The sequence below is a fragment of the Anas acuta genome, chromosome 4 (assembly GCF_963932015.1).
Source record: "Anas acuta chromosome 4, bAnaAcu1.1, whole genome shotgun sequence".
Classification (NCBI taxonomy): domain Eukaryota; kingdom Metazoa; phylum Chordata; class Aves; order Anseriformes; family Anatidae; genus Anas; species Anas acuta.
In genome coordinates this window covers 28,625,681-28,643,103 of record NC_088982.1, presented here as the reverse complement: position 1 = coordinate 28,643,103, position 17,423 = coordinate 28,625,681, and the positions used below count along the sequence as shown (strand labels likewise).

Sequence of the window (17,423 nt, the reverse complement as noted above, 5' to 3'; positions counted from 1 at the left end):
GGAAGAACATTAAGTTTCAGCATGCATTTACTGATACTCCCACTCCTTAATGATTTGCAGCTCAGTGAATTCCCAAGACAAAAGAAGTGTTTGTGCAAAAACAAAGTTATCTTTGACTCTGGGATAAATACAAAATCACTTTTTTATCCACAGTGTTCTAGGGTCATACAAGCCCTGGGAGCTGCAGTCTGTTCCCTTTTCAGTCTCTTCACAACCAAAGTCACAGAATATGTAGCATTATCTCTTTACCTGATTAACCAAAAATGAAACCTAGGTACCAGATCTAGTATTTGGAGGCCTGATAAGCACCCTGAATGTTATCTTTACATTAGCAATTCCATATATAGGTTTATATCCAAAATATGTAGCTACAAACCACCTTGCTTATCAGAGGTGGACTTTACAGCACTCTTTTGAAGGATTCTTTTTTTTTTTTTTTTTCTTCCCTGTTATTGCAGCATTTACACTTTATTTCTGCAATTTTGCTCAGTTACATGAGATTGTTGTTGGCAAAGGTCAATGTTAGTGCTTGCATGGAGAAGCTGTAAGCTGGAGTGAGATTTATTTAGTTTTTTCTTAAGAACCGACACTTTCTGGAAAGTGATGCAGCTGTAAACCTGTCTAGAAAAGTAATGGATGGCCTTCAGGAACGCAGGGCTTTATAAATAATCGCGTCACTTTGAATTTATTGGATGTATCTCGAATTTCCATGGAACAATCTAAGTCTGCCAAGCATGTGGCACAGTTGCAAGGAAAGGCAGAGGTCCACTAGATGGCACAAACACACCACTTAAAAGCAGGCTGGGGTGGGGGAGTCTACCTCCCATTCTGTCTTATTTATGGAAAGCACATGGGTAGATAGAAACTGCACATACAGTTATAGTCCAGTAACCCACACATCTATTTTCAAACAAAAGAATCAGATGTCAACATAATTAAAGGCTCAATGAAAAACTTCCCAAACAGCAGTACTTGCTCCTGCAGATCTTGGCTTACAAACAGCAGAATAACCACCTTGAATGCAACTCATTTCTGTGTCTGCATTCAGGAAAATACAGCTGTCCCTACTCAGCAGTATTACAACCGGGTAGAAAAAGCCACTGGCATTCTCACTTTTCCCCCACACTCTGCTACTTCCCATCATGCTGGTTTAGTTAATTTAAACAGACACCATCACCTTGAAATGACAAAGGATGCACCACTGACGAACCTGTGGTGGAGCAGCTCTGCTCAGTTTATGCTGAGCTAGCCCTACACATGGATAGGGTAGGCAAATATAACATGATAAATACCAAAACCCTCCATCTGCCTCAGATCAAATATAGATGAATTTAATACTGAGAGAAAGCAATTATTTTTAATATTTTTTTTCACCTACAGCAGGTTGTCCAGGACTGCATCCTGTCAGGTTTTGAATATCTCCATGGCTGGGGGAACTCCACCTCTCCAGGCAGCCTGCTTCAGCCTTTGAACACCCTCATAGGAAGGAAGGAAGGAAGGAAGGAAGGAAGGAAGGAAGGAAGGAAGGAAGGAAGGAAGGAAGGAAGGAAAGAAAAACAACAAAAAAACACCTTTGTCTTACATTTAAATGGAATTCTTTGTATTTCAATTTGTGCCCCTTGTCTTTTGTCCTTTCCCTGGATGCCACTGAGAATAGTCTGTCTTTATCGTTTTACTCCCCTCCATCAGGTATTCAGACAGAATCACAGAATCATTAAGGTTGGAGAAGACCTCCAAAATCACCTGGTCCAACGTCCCCCTACCACCAATAAAGGTCCCTCGTGAGCCTTCTCTTCTCCAGGCTGAACACCACCAGCTTGCTCCGCCTCTCCTCAGGTAAGAGATACCCCAACGCCTTCACCATCCTTCTGATCCTTTGCTGGAATCACCAGGCACATCCACGTCCTTGTTGCACGGAGAGCCTTGCAGAAGACATTGCACTGCAGGAGTTAGTGACCTTGGCCACGTCAAAGCTCCGCTGGGTCCTAATCTCAAGGTTTGAGCCGTGGAGCCCAGGCTTGGGCCCATCCCTCCAGCTGCAGCCTCACCAGCACCAAGCAGACCCATGCCATGAGCCCTTCATCTTCTCCCTTGCCACGATGGCACAACTCTGGCTTGTGATGGGCTTTACTCCAAGGTCACGGGCCACCAGGTTGTGCTGGTACCTGTGGTTATTCAGCCCCCAGGTGCAGGACTGGTTTCTTACAGTAAACAGAATAAAAAGAATTAATAAAATATTCTGCCCCAGAGGACAGCATTTTTTTTTTTTTTTTTTTAAAAAAAAGACCTGGGGTTTCATGGTTTTATGTGAAAAATGGCATTAGAATAGTTCAGCCTTCTCACACGTGCACCAATTATTTTGGTATGACGTACTTTACATCAGATGGAAGGCCTAAACTTAACCCTTTCTATAATTAACATCACATGGGAATCAGTGTTTCTCAGATTCAAGATGAAATTGCACTTTCCAAATGAACCCTAGAATTGCTTATTTAAGTTAATTTAAATTCAATTTTAGGGATACTGTGGAGGATGCAAAAAATTAATTCTAAGAAACTCTCAAAAGACACACAAGTTTAATTGAGCAATCTCGTTTTTGATAAATTGGTAAATACCATCCTTTTATTCTCTCCTGATTCCTCTCCTTCTGACAGTACAGTTCTCCTGTTTCATAGAAAAAACATACCCAACAATTAGGGTCTCTTCTTTATTATTTTTGTAATACTTTTCCTCCATTCCCAAGTGCAGATAACAACAGAAGACAGACAAATATTTGGACTTTTCCCATGTTTTAATGTCTGCCCCACTCTGCTTTTAACTCACTCCCTACCTAGATAAGGATTGAAGCAGCACAGAAACTTCTTTGAACAGTGTCCATTTTTCTAATATCCTTGACTTAACATTACACTTGTTTCATATGTGACACTCCATTGATTTAGATCTTCCACAAATTTTGGCTTGTTTTGTATCTTCTCAAATGAAATATTTGATTTTAATGCAAACTTATATAATTCTCACATTCCTTTTATTCTAGCTGCTTACAAAAATGTGTATAAAATAATAGTAACACAGAAAATGATAAATCTACTATAGTCTGAATACCAGTATTATTTCAGTTTTAAAAAGCTGCACTGGCTTTAGTTGCTGAGATGATACTAGCTTTATTACAACAGCTGTGCTTGATGATCCACTAATTTTTCACAGGTGACATTCATGCAAGAAGTATTATTAATGTAAGTGTTATGGTTTTAATAGTAAAGGCAAAATATACTTTTTTGGAAAGAAGTATTTTCAATACAACAGAATATTTATTCTTTAATTTAGATCCCAATTGAAAAGATTTTATATACAAAATATGATATTTAGAAGTCACTATTGAAAACATCAAGAGCAGAAGACGAGTTTCTCATTCTTACTGAATTGCTTCACCCTGTATAATTAAATATGAATTACTGTCAAGAAACTTAATTACAAACAGTAATAAAGAATACCTAAGAGACAGTCATCTCCCCATTTGTGTAACTGGCAAATGAGAGACCTCAAATGAGATACACCCATTTTTAAATAAGCAATTCCTTCCAATGGCTCAGAAGCCTAATGAGATACAAGTATTTTCAGATGCTTCTGAATGTGTGTTCTAAGTTGAAGTTGTTTTTAATTAATAACATTTAATACATACATAGACATTAAATAACAAAACTAGCAATATACAGTCTATGAAAAATAAAATATATCTGTATAGCTTAAAAGCAATATTATCTCCAAATATGAGACAATATTTCCAGTTAACAGAACATTCTTCGTAATTTACAACTGTAACAATCTTAGTGCAACGTAGACAAATTCTAAACACAAAATTCTTTCATGTCATTTAATATGCTGCTTACACCTTAGGGATTCATGCAATATTAGCTGGTAATCACAGGGCTTTTCCTTATTCAACATTAGAGAAGCATAACACTACCTGTTGGTCAATGGAAGGATGCAAAACAAGTAAATTCTCCCACTTCTAGTCCTCTGCGTGATATCTCTGAATACACATCATACCAACCTGAATGGCATGTAATTATTCGAAAACATACATTCCGGAGTAGAACAATGATACAATTATTTGCACAGATGGACTTTAAGAGGTTATCATTAGATTCTGATTGCTAATTGCGTCTTACTTTTGTACAGTTTACTACACTGTACTTTACTACAGTTTAAATTTGCAATGTTCCTCTGCTAAATACACCGAGTATTTCAAAGATTAGTTCTTACGGTTTCTATTTAATATGCATCATAATATAAAGCCCTGCGTTACCTCTCTAACAGCTTGAGCTGAGCTGTGTGAAGGATTCCAGACTTCATGCTCTTTTAAAAAGAAAATTTGAGAAATATCTCCGAATGATTCAGAAATCTTCTGAATTCAAACTTCTGAATTAGTTTTATAATACTTAATGTATTTCAATACATCTTTCAAAATACCAGTTTTCACTTTAAAAAAATCTGAATATTTAAAAATGCAACTTTACACAAGCAATAAAGAAAAGGAGATGAGTAGTTACATGACAAAAACAATAAAGAATAACCGATATATTTTTTATTGAGTAAAATGTTCAGTTAGCAAAATACATTCACAAAATATATAGACATTCTTCACAATATTTTAAAGCATTAAGAAAACACTTGTTAAAAATCCAAACACACAGAATATCGTCAGTACAAAAGATATACTGGCTCAGCATTTTCAAGACAATCATGTATGCTATTCTCCTATCTTACGAGTAAGATTGGAGAATCTCACAGTAAGATGAACAAACTTCCATAACCATATGAGATAAGCAAATAGAAATAAAATCATAAAAGAAAACAAGAGATTGTCTGTCATATCATATACTTGTTTTTTTCATACAATTATATTATGGTTACCAAATAAACACAAAACCTAGCCAGCCTTGATACAAACCCCATCAAAACAGCCCACAAAAATCTAGTCATCCCAGAGAGCTGGGAGAGTAGAATTTTGCAGAGTTGATTACTTCATAGGTTTTTAGAAATTTAAAAAGTAATCACTGATTTGAAAACAGAGGTAGAATGCAAGTCATCCTTCATAATTTTCAAAAAACAAGTCCTTATAGTACAGTAATGCTTTGATTGCTCACGTTCTGGTTATTCCTTGAAGCTCACATTTCTGGTGGAGAAAAGAAATTTCAAAATAATAGTATTATATTTTAATAAAAATTATGATAAAAAGTAATAATTACAGTTATCCTCCTCACGTTCTCTTCTGTTATTCCTAAATACCAACCATTAGCATATTGTCTAAAACTCTGTATCCAGGTCATTGACTCGTTGCTCAAGTGCTTAACAAAGTGAATGTGAGCTGAGGAGGAAGAGAATTTCTTGAGAAGATTAAATCAGATCGGAGAAATAAGACAGTTACGGAACAATGTAATTACAGACTACACTTCACTGTGGTAAGCTCCCAGGAAGGAATAACTAAGTAGACTGAAAGATGATGATAGAAATACAGACCTTTTTCTAAGGTAATAATCCACCAATAAGGCAAGACAGTAAAAAGTTAAACTTCGTATCAATTCAGTTGATCAGATACTTTCTTTAAAAATGTGTACTTCATGAAACTGGGATATTTTCTGATAGGATATGGTACAGAGCTGTCATTGGTAAAACCAAGTATGCAAATAGTAGGATAAAATAGTTCACTATAGAGTATTCTTCAAGTATAGCATCTGGACTATTTTTATTGCACTCACTATGAAGCAAGAAAAATTAAGGACAACAGTCTACTAATTATACTCATTCTGAGAAACATGTTATTTACCATTTTCTTAAGAATGAGACAAAAATGATGCAGAGATTACTGGGCAAAATCTTGATTTGCAACGTAACAGGGTTCGCCTAACGGCTCACCAATAAAGCAAAAAAAGTCACTAGCACTCTTTCCTCCTTCTTGTTAATACTGGTAATATCAAGACCTATTTCCTAAGTAAGCCTAAGAACAGGTCATATGTATTTACCAACATAAACAGTTTAAACTGTTATCAGTTTGGAATTCTGTCTTTTGGATTGAGCAGTTAGATTCATAAGCTGTTATTTTTAAATATGCTCTTTCCCAAACAACCACTGCTTCTCTCTCCCTAACCTTCCACTTTTCACTGCAAAGTATTACACAGTATGGCAGAGACGGGATATGAAGTCAGCTAATGAGGCCCATAACATGTAACAGACATCACCTAAACCAATGACCTCTAAAAGAACAAAACCGTCAGTGAAAATGACTGAGGGGCTGATTAGGACTTTTTAATTTTTTTTTTATGGACTCTGGTGACCATGATCTTAGACATTCATAGCCTCTGAGCACTAACAATGAAAAATATAGTGGTAATTTTTAAGCACTTTTCGAGACTGTTTCATCTAATGTGTTGGGGACTTTCTCCTATGTGCTATCTTTCCATCGTTGCTGTACTTGAGAGAATCTCATGATGTTTCTCTTAATATGAATCATTCATTGTTTGGGGATAACTACTAACAGCAATAAATTGGCAATATATATTTGGACATAATTAATGACAATAATAAGAAGGCAATATATTTGGGAGCTGTCAAATGATGCAAGACCATTAACAAAAACAGGAATGGGAATCCATTACGGCATATGGTCTTCGGAGAGCACTTTGCATCTATTGTTTCCAATCAATATTTTATAGCAGGAGAGTCAACAAAAAAAGAATAAGCACCATCTGAGGTGTTGAAGAACTTTGTAAAATTAAAAAAGTATTAGTTAGAAACAGTTTAAATCTAATTCTTATATGGAAACAATCTGAAAAAAATCAAATTGCTTACTTTTCAGTTGTCGCTTCTTCAACTGTCCTTACAGCTGCACGTTCTGGAGACTGAGAGGGAGACCTTAAAGTAGAACTGAGAGGAGGTGAAGCACGTAATGATGATGTAGAGAGACCGTGTCGCCGCATTTCTTGAATTGCACGCTCCCTACCAAAAGATAGTAATTTCAGTTACAAAACACTTTGGTACTGCAGGATGTTAGAGCAAAAAAAATATTTTTTACATCTTTTTATTTGGTGATTTTCACAATAGCTAGCAAAGAGTTTTGTTTTCTTGTAAAGAAACTTTTCTTCTTGATTTTTTAGATCAATGGATTTATTTTTTTAATGCAATGCTAAATTCACAAAATTTAGGAGGGAATTCAGAAACAGCATAAGTGTTTTTTTTGTTTGTTTGTTTTGTTTTTAAATTAAGCAGTTTTCATGTTGAGAATATTAGGTTTTACATGAAAGCAGGAACATGATTTTCCATAAAAGTGCCCCCATATTGAAAAAACAGTTTTAAAATGAGAGAGAGGAACCATCTCAATATGAAAACAACACAGCCTCTTACCGTTCAAATCGCTCGGTTGTTAGTTGTCTTTTTAAAACATCATAGTCAGTCTGCAACTGTGCAACTTTACTTCGAAGTAAGGAAACCTCTCTATTATGACTGCTTCTAAAAAAATCATGAGAAGCAACAAAGTTTGCTTTATACACTGACAGGTGGGATCTTAGAGGAATTAGTACAAGTCAACAAGACAAAAACAGATTCTCAGCATGTTGTTTCACACAAACCAAACCAAAGAGAAAATTCAGGAGTGAGACCCAAATGAATACAATGGCATGTTGCTGGAAGGAACCTAAGGTGAGAAAGCCGTGAGAAGCTGGCAAGTCTCTCAATACATCCTTACTGCAATGTTCTTTTTTGGACAAAGGTAAGCAGAGACATGCTTTATAGAAACAGACAAAAAAATTACATGATTATTTCATTGATTTACTATCTTCTATTGCAACATGAAGCTGGTTATGTGTACAGTTAAAGAAGAACGAAATAGTAAATATTGTCTTGTCTGTGGACAAGAAACATATGGTTTCAGTAGTAAGTATATTAAGCAGGCTTGAACTACCTGTCTAGAAATGAAAACAGTTGAATAACATCTAAAAAAAAACAGTATTAATGCAAACTCAGACCAGCAAAGCCTAGTTCCTGAAGGCCTGTTAAGTATGCCCGTGTGTTTGGGACCAGCTGTTTCAATCACAAGAATCATAAAGAAAAGCAGCCTTGAAAAATCTTGAGTGACATAATTAAATATGTTGCTCAGCAAACCATCAGCTTGGACAACTCAATGCTTGGTTGCAAAATGCCCTGAATTGCATTAGCGAGTAAGCAAAAAAGTCGTTATTTGGGTGTAAAATAAGTCATCTAAACCAGAATCTAGACAGCTGCATTATTACATAGAACCTTCAAGTCGGTATGAAGTTGAGTGCTCAGAAGTCAGTTCTGGAGAAAGAAAGATGAACTAGTTTATTGCTTAAGCACTGAACTTGAATCCTGAAAAAAACAAGTTCTCTTCCTAGCTCAGTCACAGACTTTGTATCTGAGCACCTGCTGTTTTCTGACTCCAGGGAGATGTGAAATAATCCAGAGATTTGATACCCACAAAATACAGAATAGTCACTATTCTTCCAGAACATCTTCCCTCTTCCTACTAGATCTTATTCTATTAACAATGCAAGTATTGACGTTTGCAATGAACAGAAAAGGAACCCTACAATTTGCGTGGAAGAAATCTTGTGAAAAAAATACTGTTAAGTCATTTAAACAGAGTTTTAATATTTGTACAGAGCAAGCTAAATTTATGTTAAACAAAAAACTCATTCTTTCATTTTCTTGTAATTTTAGTGTTTTATTTCACTCAGAATGTTCCATTAGTTTATGTTCTTTGTACTCTGTTAAAATTCTTTTAATAATAATTTTTAAAAATCCCACACTTTTCTAGTACCTGCATTTGATATATAAAAAAATATCCTCTCTACTCTTAACTTTATCCCTCCAAAAAGATTCATCTTTTCTCTGCAAGACTGTTAAAAAGTTGAGGTAGAATCTAGGCACATGCACAGCATGAGAAGTTGCAGCTATTGTACTGAGCTTATAAGCAAAGACAATCAAAACAGAAAGTGCTGTCCACATTTGTATACGTATCAGTTTCAGCTCCATTTACATTTAAAAGCAACAATGCATCACAGAATCACAGGATAGTTGATGTTGGAAGGAGCCTCTGGAGGTCCTCTCGTCCAACACCCCTGCTCAAGCAGGGCCACCTACAGCAGGTTGTCCAGGACCATGTCCACAAACAAATTTTGAGCATCTCCAAGGAGGGAGTCTCCACAACCCCTCTGGACAACCTGTGCCAGTATTTGTTCACTGGCAGTCAAAAAGTGCTTCCTGATGTTCAGAGGGAACCTCCTGTGTTCCAGTTTGTGCTCACTGTCCCTTGTCTTGTCACTGGGCACGACGGAACAGAGTCTGGCTCCATCTTCTTCACACCTTCCCTTCAGGTATTTACATACACCAGTATGATTCCCCTGAACATTCTCTTCTCCAAGATAAACAGTCCCAAATCTTTCAGCCCTTTCTCATATGAGAGATGCTCCAGTCCCTTAATCATCTTCGTGGCCCTTCACTGGACTGTCCAGTAGGTCCATGTCCCTCTTGCACTGGGGAACCTAGAACTGGACACAGCACTCCAGGTGTGGCCTCACCAGTGCTGAGTAGAGGGGAAGGATCACCTCCCTTGATCTCGAAGGAAAGGATTTTAGTGATTGCACTGAAAAGATGGAAGAGTTATATCAGACAAGTGAACTTCAGGAAAGGTATAGCCTCCTGTACCTGACTTTGACATGAGAAAATCTGATGTGAGAAGGAGTCGTGATCAGCAGAGAAAGTAAAGCAAACATTCTGAAGTCAACACTGGGCACAGTGAAAGAAATTCAGTGCTTATTCTCAAGACTGAATAAAAACTAAACAGGGTGTACCTTTCCTTTTAAAGTAGGTCTCCTTTGGAATTCCTGTTTGAGTTCACTGCTAAACTGATGTCCACCACAGTGGTGATTAATCAAAGTGATATGAAAGATGCAAATAGAAATTTTCAGTAAACAATGTCACTATAAGCCAAAAGGCTTTGCTGCTAAAATCCACTCAGCCAACCAAAACTAAGTATCAAGAATTTGACTTTGTGAGTAAGTGTTGCCACAAAGAAAAAGTTTCATTTTAACCCATATAACACACATTACTTAGGACTTACAGTTTGCCCTCTGCAAGTGTTAGCTTGTCTTTCAGTAGCTGAATTTCTGAATCTTTCTCATGGGATGTTAAATGGTTCTGAAATTCTTTATCTCTACTGGTAGCCAGCAACGTTTCAAGATTCTGAATTGTAAGTCTCTCACTGGATAACTGCTTTTTCAGCAACTCTGCTTCTGATTTCATATCTTCTAATTCACCTAGAACCTAGGGCACAAATTTTATTATTTATTTATACGCTGTGTTTACAAACAACACAATTCACTTCCCTGACAAGTCATAAAAACCAAACTGATTGGAAGTTTCTTAAAAGTGGAAAGAATACCGAGCTCAAAAAAAAAACCAAAACAACATATTAAAAGCTAAAATTATTTAAAGCTATACTTAATTAAGGAATATTCAAATATCAAAGTCCTACCAGGAACTGGAGTGCTGAAAATGTTTGGGTAAATACTTGGAACACTAACTGGCTTTTAATGGTGTAGGCTTTTGCACAGGTACAAAAAATCTTATATACTGTACTTCATTCTATTTGACTAGGTCAGCTCAATTAGCTTCTCAACTTTTGCCAAAATTGTAGAAATGTTTGTTTTCCTCATCAATTTTATCAATATAAAGAAATTCTGTGGGGATGAGACATCTTGTTCTCAAGGTCTTGAATAACGAGTAGCGGAAAGCTCAATCAAATCACTAAGTAAGGACACGACTTCATTAATAACCACTTCAAAAGAAAAAAGTTCAGATATTAGGAGCATTTAGAAGTGTTTAAACTATTTCAAAATATTTAACGCTTTTCAGCTGTATCTAAAATTTCAATTTAATTGAGAAAATCCATTAGGGAAAAGTCCTTACTATATAAATAAGTGCAGCATTCACCTTGTATAAAACAAAATATGTAAACCAGAATAAATTACAGTACAGTACATAAAACCAAATGACTATAATTTGCCTTTGCAGTTAACAAAAACTACTGCTGCCACACTTTTAATGGTAATGAATGAAACTCTTTCTGTACATAAAAACAGATACAGATCTGTATAGAGCAAAATTTCTAAGACAATTCACACAGACATAAATGCAAAACTACTGATGTAAATTAATTTACCTTGCTCTCTAAAGTAATTTATTCTTTTTTTTTTTTCAAAAAACATTAAAAGCAGAAGATGTTTTATTATAACAAAGTAAATTTGTCTTTGCTGCTTACCCGTTCATAATCCATGCTTTTGGAAGCAAGCTGTCGAGATACAAGTTCTTTGCTAGCCTCAAGTTTAACACAGAGTTCTCTCACAGAAGCCAGGTCAGCCAACACAGAAGACTTATCCTGATTTTCCCGTTTAATGTCCTCTTCCAATTTGGACATATTTTTTGTAATGGAGGAGATCTGAGATTCATATGCTTGTGCTGCCATAATATGCTAAACAAAGACAAATACGGATACCTCTTCATTGCTGAATGTTAACAGTTTTCTTATAACAGATTTTTTTCCTTTATCCTTCAAAATTAACTTTCCCTATAAAATTACTGTCAGATTACATTATTTTCTTCTCTTTCTTAATTACAGCCAAGAAGACCTGATAAATAATCTCTGCAATTTTTAATTCACCATCTTAAAGGGCTATGCAAGTATTACACAAGAGTGGAAGGAGGCTGGATTGCAGCATCAGAAAAGAATTAAAGTTTTAAACCCCTCAAATATGATCTATTTCTTAAGTTAGCTTACATTATCAAGTCTCTTACTCTTCTTTTTGTAATTAAAAGCATGAGAGAGAATGTGGTCAATCCAGAACTATTATACTCTAAATTTTCCTTTTAATGCTATTGGTCCAGCTTTCTGTACCATGTAATCCTAAATCTGGATTTGGACTACTACTACTACCATCATCAAATTTCTGCCTTTACTCCAGCCACCAATGCTTCAAATACTTCATTCAAAGCCTCAAAAGAAATTTAAGAACTAAACTTAGACAATACTCATAAAGCTGTATGCAAATATTTTGAAGCAGATAAATAAAAGTTCCTTATAGAGACAACAGCTTAATAACCATGATCACCCAACAGAAGAGTTCTTAAAATACAAACAGATTCTAATTTTGGGATATTGGGTAAAGGTTAGAGAAGGAAAACACAAGTAATCAGAAGTAGTTACTGTTTCAAAAACTGTCCATATTTGAAACAGTCATGAATAGGAATTAACTTCTGTTCAAGCATAAAAAAGTATGTTGATTTTATTATAAACCACTTGAACATATCTCATTTTCCCTGAAAGAACTACATTGTGCAAGTTATTACCTCCTGGATTTCTTTTTCCAGAAGTTCTACTCTCTCACGAAGATGTCTCCGATCTGTATCCACACAAAGGAGTTCAAGTCGTATTGAGCTGCTTTCCCCTTCAGCTTGGTGAGCCTTAATTTCCCAGTCTTCAGCTTGCGTATGGACCATTCGGAACTTCTCTAACAAATCTTGGTTTTCTTTTTCCTAGATGAAACAGCAAAACACTGCAATGACGAGCATAACTTCACATTTTTAATGCCTACTACTTATATATTTTTTTAGAAGAAAGTAGGAACTTTCTCCATTTTCTTAATCTTACTGTCTTCTCAGTTACTAAATTGCATCATCTCTTTTGCAAGTCCAAATAAATACAGTGATGGCACTGAGTTTTACTAAATGGGAATATTTACATTTAGCGGTTGCTAATAAGTTGCAAGGCTCCAAAGAGAGGGGTTCTTTTGGACCTCTGTGTTGTCAGTGGTCACATTAAGGAGACGTACTGATCCTTAGTGGTCTATCCAAGAAATTCCAGCAGTAGTCTATTTTTAGCCCTTTTACTTACTGCACTCTTACTAATATTTACATTACAGCAGTGTCTGAAAGACTGATAACCCATTTGGGCATACACACTGAGCAGTCTATCATAAAAGTACAAAACTGCAGACTTTAGTGCTTGCAAGGTATGCAGTAATAAAAAAAAATCCTGCTTGTGAATTTTAGCTTTGCCAACTACAAATGTGTATTATAAGGTGGTGCTTAATTTCTCTTCTTTATTTAGCTCCATTCCTTTCTTCCCCTGTTCATTCAGTGCACTGCAGGATGAGCATATTGCTAATACAAATCAGATTTATCTAGTGAGGAGGAAGGCTACTGCTTGTGAAATTCCTTCTTGCAGAACAGAATGAGGGGCATTAGGAAGCAGAAACTCATGATTAAACAGCTGAAGACTGCGCAGAAAAGTAAATCCTTGTCTCCACAGAAAACATTCATATGTAATATTAGACAAATCTCTGAAACCAAACTTTCATAATTCGCCACCTGCTTATTGGTACCTGACTTGAATGCCTGAATTCCCACTTACCAAAGATTTAGCCACATTTGTAGCTGAAGTGCTTTGGACATATGACATATAATTAAAATCACTCTTAACAACTAAGATCCAAGTGTTTCAAACTGAAAGTTCAAAGCTAACATATACTACCAACCTTTATTTTTCTCTATGCTTTAGTTTCCACCTGTATGAAGTGTTTGAATTTGCAAAGATTCAGCTAGCACATGAAAGCTTAAGTCAGATAAAAGCTCATTCTTTCCTAACCAAAGTCACATAATAAATTTACTAGTTCATGTTGTCTTGAAATAATCATTTAAAATAAATAGAATCTATAAGATTTAGTTCACACATTTAACACTTTTGAATCCAAGCATCTGGATGAAATACATTTATCAAGAGTGCTGTTTTGTCGGTAAAGCAAAAAGTCTGAAATCTTATTAATCATACCGAAAATATTCCGATATGCTGTTTTTACAACGTCCTACAGCAGAAGTACAGCTAAAATTTCTCTTTTTAAAAATTGTCAAATATTAAAAACTATAGTTTAAGCTTGTGTGTTGTCTATTAATCATTGTATAGTACCAGATATTTTACTGTTTGTGTTCTCAAAACTCAAACAGTAGAACAATATTCAAACATATGTCTGTCATTCTGCAGTGTTATGGACAACTGAAATTTTATCAACAGAACTGTGATGTGTCAGAATGCAATCAAAGCTTCAGAACTAGTAAGGCATTGTATAAATTGACTAGGAACTTGAAAATACTGCAGATAAAGTATATGAAAACTAAAAGAAAAAGGGGGATAAGAGGTGGGGAGAGAACAGGACACAACCCCCCACATTTTTTAATTTGTTTATAGTATCCTAACAGGAGCATGTTATACTCTAAACTCAATGACATTACCAAAACCACAATGAGTGCCTACACATTTTATCTTTACCTTTAAAGCCATCAGGCTCTCAAATCTAGAAACTTCAGTTATATAATTATGAACCCTAGTTTTCATTTCTTCTTTTTCACGTATTGCATCTTCAAGCTCAGTACTGACAGCCTAAAAAGATTACAGAAAGGCAAAACAGTGCATTAGAGTAAATTAATCACCATATATTACTCTATCAGACAATCAAAGTAATTACATATGCCCTAGATTTTATTCTATTCTACTTTTAAGTAATTTAGTCAAATTCCCTTGGGTTTTGTAGGGTTCAAAAAATATTCCCTATTACCTTAGCGACACGAAAGAGTTCTCCGGGCAAGAATATCACAGAACAAATGTGAAACAATGAACATCATACCAGTTCACAAAATCCACAGATTCCCTGATGACACACCCGAATGATCTTTGGAAAAGTCAATACATGCATATCTGGGGACTGGGATTTTTTTATTTTTTTTTATTTTTTTAAGATTCACTATCCCTGATAAATTAAGTTTTGGTGTGCCAAATTACTACCAAAAAAAAAAAAAAAAAACTTTAAAATAAACATTCTGATGTTAGAAAGTTGAGTTGCAAGATAAGTTAATTAAAGGCATTTGTAAGACCATATTTAAACATAAAAAATGCTCCATAGAATTTGAGATGTTGGAACTGCTAAATCTGGCCCTCTCTCAGGTTCAGCAATTCCCTTCATCTGTGTCCTCAAACCAGGAGAGCCAAAAAGGCAAGTATGTTCTATCCCCACTATCAAATGTGGAGGAAATGGAGGATATTTCTTTTCCTTTTTCTTTTTCTTTTCGTGGTATGTTAATATTCATTAACAGCAGCCTTCCCACTCTGTGCCTTACTTAGCTTATATTGAATTCAGGTCTTCCAAAGCACACTGGGAAGCTTTAGTCATCGTATTATGATAATATTTAACACTTCATCATATTAGATACCTGTGAATGACATTTCTAATCTCAATAATGCACCTGTATGTTTATGTATTGTACCATATCTTTTACAAAAATGATTCAGAGTGCTACATCACTTACAGCGTCTTGAACATTTTAGCTTCAGACTCAGCTGAATTGATGGAATGGAAATACATGGATTAACAAACACGTCTCTCATTATTTCTAGGGTTGGCATTTACAATGAATTCAAACAAGCATTTGTGTCTCAGCATCAAAACTGTACAAAGCCTTTGAATCTCATGAAGCTGGCAGTAGTTGTATTTGTTTGAATGGGCAGCATAGAGTTGCAACAAAACTCTGGGCTAGCTCTTTAAATCAGTCACATATATTCTAACTAGTTTTTCTGATGTTTAACCCAATAAAACAATGTTACTTACCCTATAAACACTGGGCATTTTTGCTATATAATGTCCATGTGCACATTCTATTGCATCTACTGCATCCACTTCATGCACTTGGAACTGGAAGACTTTTGGCCAGCAGTAACCAACTGGTCCACAAAACTCTCTCATTATTCCTCAGCACTTTACATGAGGGATTAACAAGACTGCATGCACTTCAGGTACTCCCAGTCATGGAGCCCAGCCCCAAAGAATTCCAAGTAAGAACAGATGGAGCAATGCTGATAGGAAGCATGCAGATGGACATGGACTATATACGCTGCCTGTGCTCTTTGAAAGAATTAGCCTTGCACAACAGTGGTGGTTTCAACTTGTGAACACTGGGGAACACTTCAGGATGAAGGTGCCACAACAGTAACAGTGATGGTGATAATCTCACAGTACAATTAACTGAACCTCTCAGCTACTTCTATGGTAGGGGTCTCTTTTAACCTACAAAAAGCACCAGCTTGAAACAGCCCATTTTTCTACAAAATATTCAATGATACCCTAATGAAGTAGACAATTCCTCAAGACATTAAGGATATTATTTCAACTTTGATTCTATAACTGACGTTAAGTTTAACTCATGCATTTACAGCATGCCCTTTCAAGGAAAAGCATTTGGACCAACACTCTGAGCCCACCAGGCAATCAGAAACCACTTCCCACCTATTTTTTGGCCTAAAGCTACTGACTGTCAAGCTGTTAGCAAGTATGTTATGACTGAACTAGTGAGAGCTAAGAACAGATGAAATCATGTAAAACTAATATAAATAAGTAGAATAAAACTCTGCAAGCAGTCAATCAAAGTACCTGCACAGAATCACCAGGGAAAAAAAAAGCTGCAATGAACAGCTGAACTGATACCACCTCAGCAGACACCTACCTTACCAATGCAAAGACAACCCAATAAGAACATTTCTCCAGGCACCTTTGAATTCACCATCTAAAAATCCCACACAACCTTGACATAATGGAAAGGGAACCCCTCCTATTCCCATTGACTTTGCATCCTTATCCATTCCTGAAATCAGGAAACAAATTCAGACTATTCAGGACTACCATAACTTAAAATAAGTTTTCTTCAATCCCTCTACCCTGTAGCTTTTAGCTCTGCTGTATTTTCTCCCCCAAAATTGACTTTTCCCAATTTATCACTGGAAGCAGAGTTCCTGCAGAACAACACACAGAAATGGAAACTGATCTTACCAGATCTGCAGAATAAACACCTCACAACACTTTTTTACAGCCACCATTACCAAGGCTCACAGAAAATAAACATTATAATCTACATTCCAAAACACGCTTATCAGAAATGTGGCTTAATTCATCCAATACATCCAATGCTTTGTGGAAACTAGATGGATAAAATTAAAGACTCACTATGTACCAAAATGTATTTGGATGTACTAACAATCTTTTTTTTTTCTCTCCCTATTTATGAACCAACTAATAACCTGACATTTGCTTCTACAATGTGTTGCTCTCTCAATATCCTCCCTGTTCCACGGGTAATAAATACAAATTTTATTTATTCTTTTTACCAATAACTATCAAGTGATATAACCAAGTTAAATTCATTATAGGATAAAACAGTTGTGCCATCAATTTATTTTATTTAAATTTATATTTTAATCTGGGGAGGAGTGACTAAACTGAAAACTCATTTATTTTTCCCCCACTGTACTG

General features: G+C 35.7%; 1 protein-coding gene across 4 annotated transcripts in view; it reads right to left on the bottom strand.

The window, feature by feature from the left end:
• Positions 1-4,570: 4,570 nt before the first annotated feature.
• Positions 4,571-17,423, bottom strand: part of CEP135 (centrosomal protein 135) — a 30,841-nt gene continuing 17,988 nt past the window's right edge. For 3 of the 4 annotated variants that reach the window (XM_068680371.1, XM_068680373.1, XM_068680374.1), the window contains 7 exons: positions 14,396-14,506; positions 12,421-12,606; positions 11,336-11,545; positions 10,136-10,338; positions 7,402-7,506; positions 6,850-6,996; positions 4,571-5,176 (listed from right to left, as the gene is read on the bottom strand). In XM_068680371.1, the coding sequence (XP_068536472.1) occupies positions 5,155-5,176; positions 6,850-6,996; positions 7,402-7,506; positions 10,136-10,338; positions 11,336-11,545; positions 12,421-12,606; positions 14,396-14,506 (984 nt within the window). In that variant the 3' untranslated portion in view covers positions 4,571-5,154. The other variant, XM_068680372.1, reaches the window with a different exon arrangement.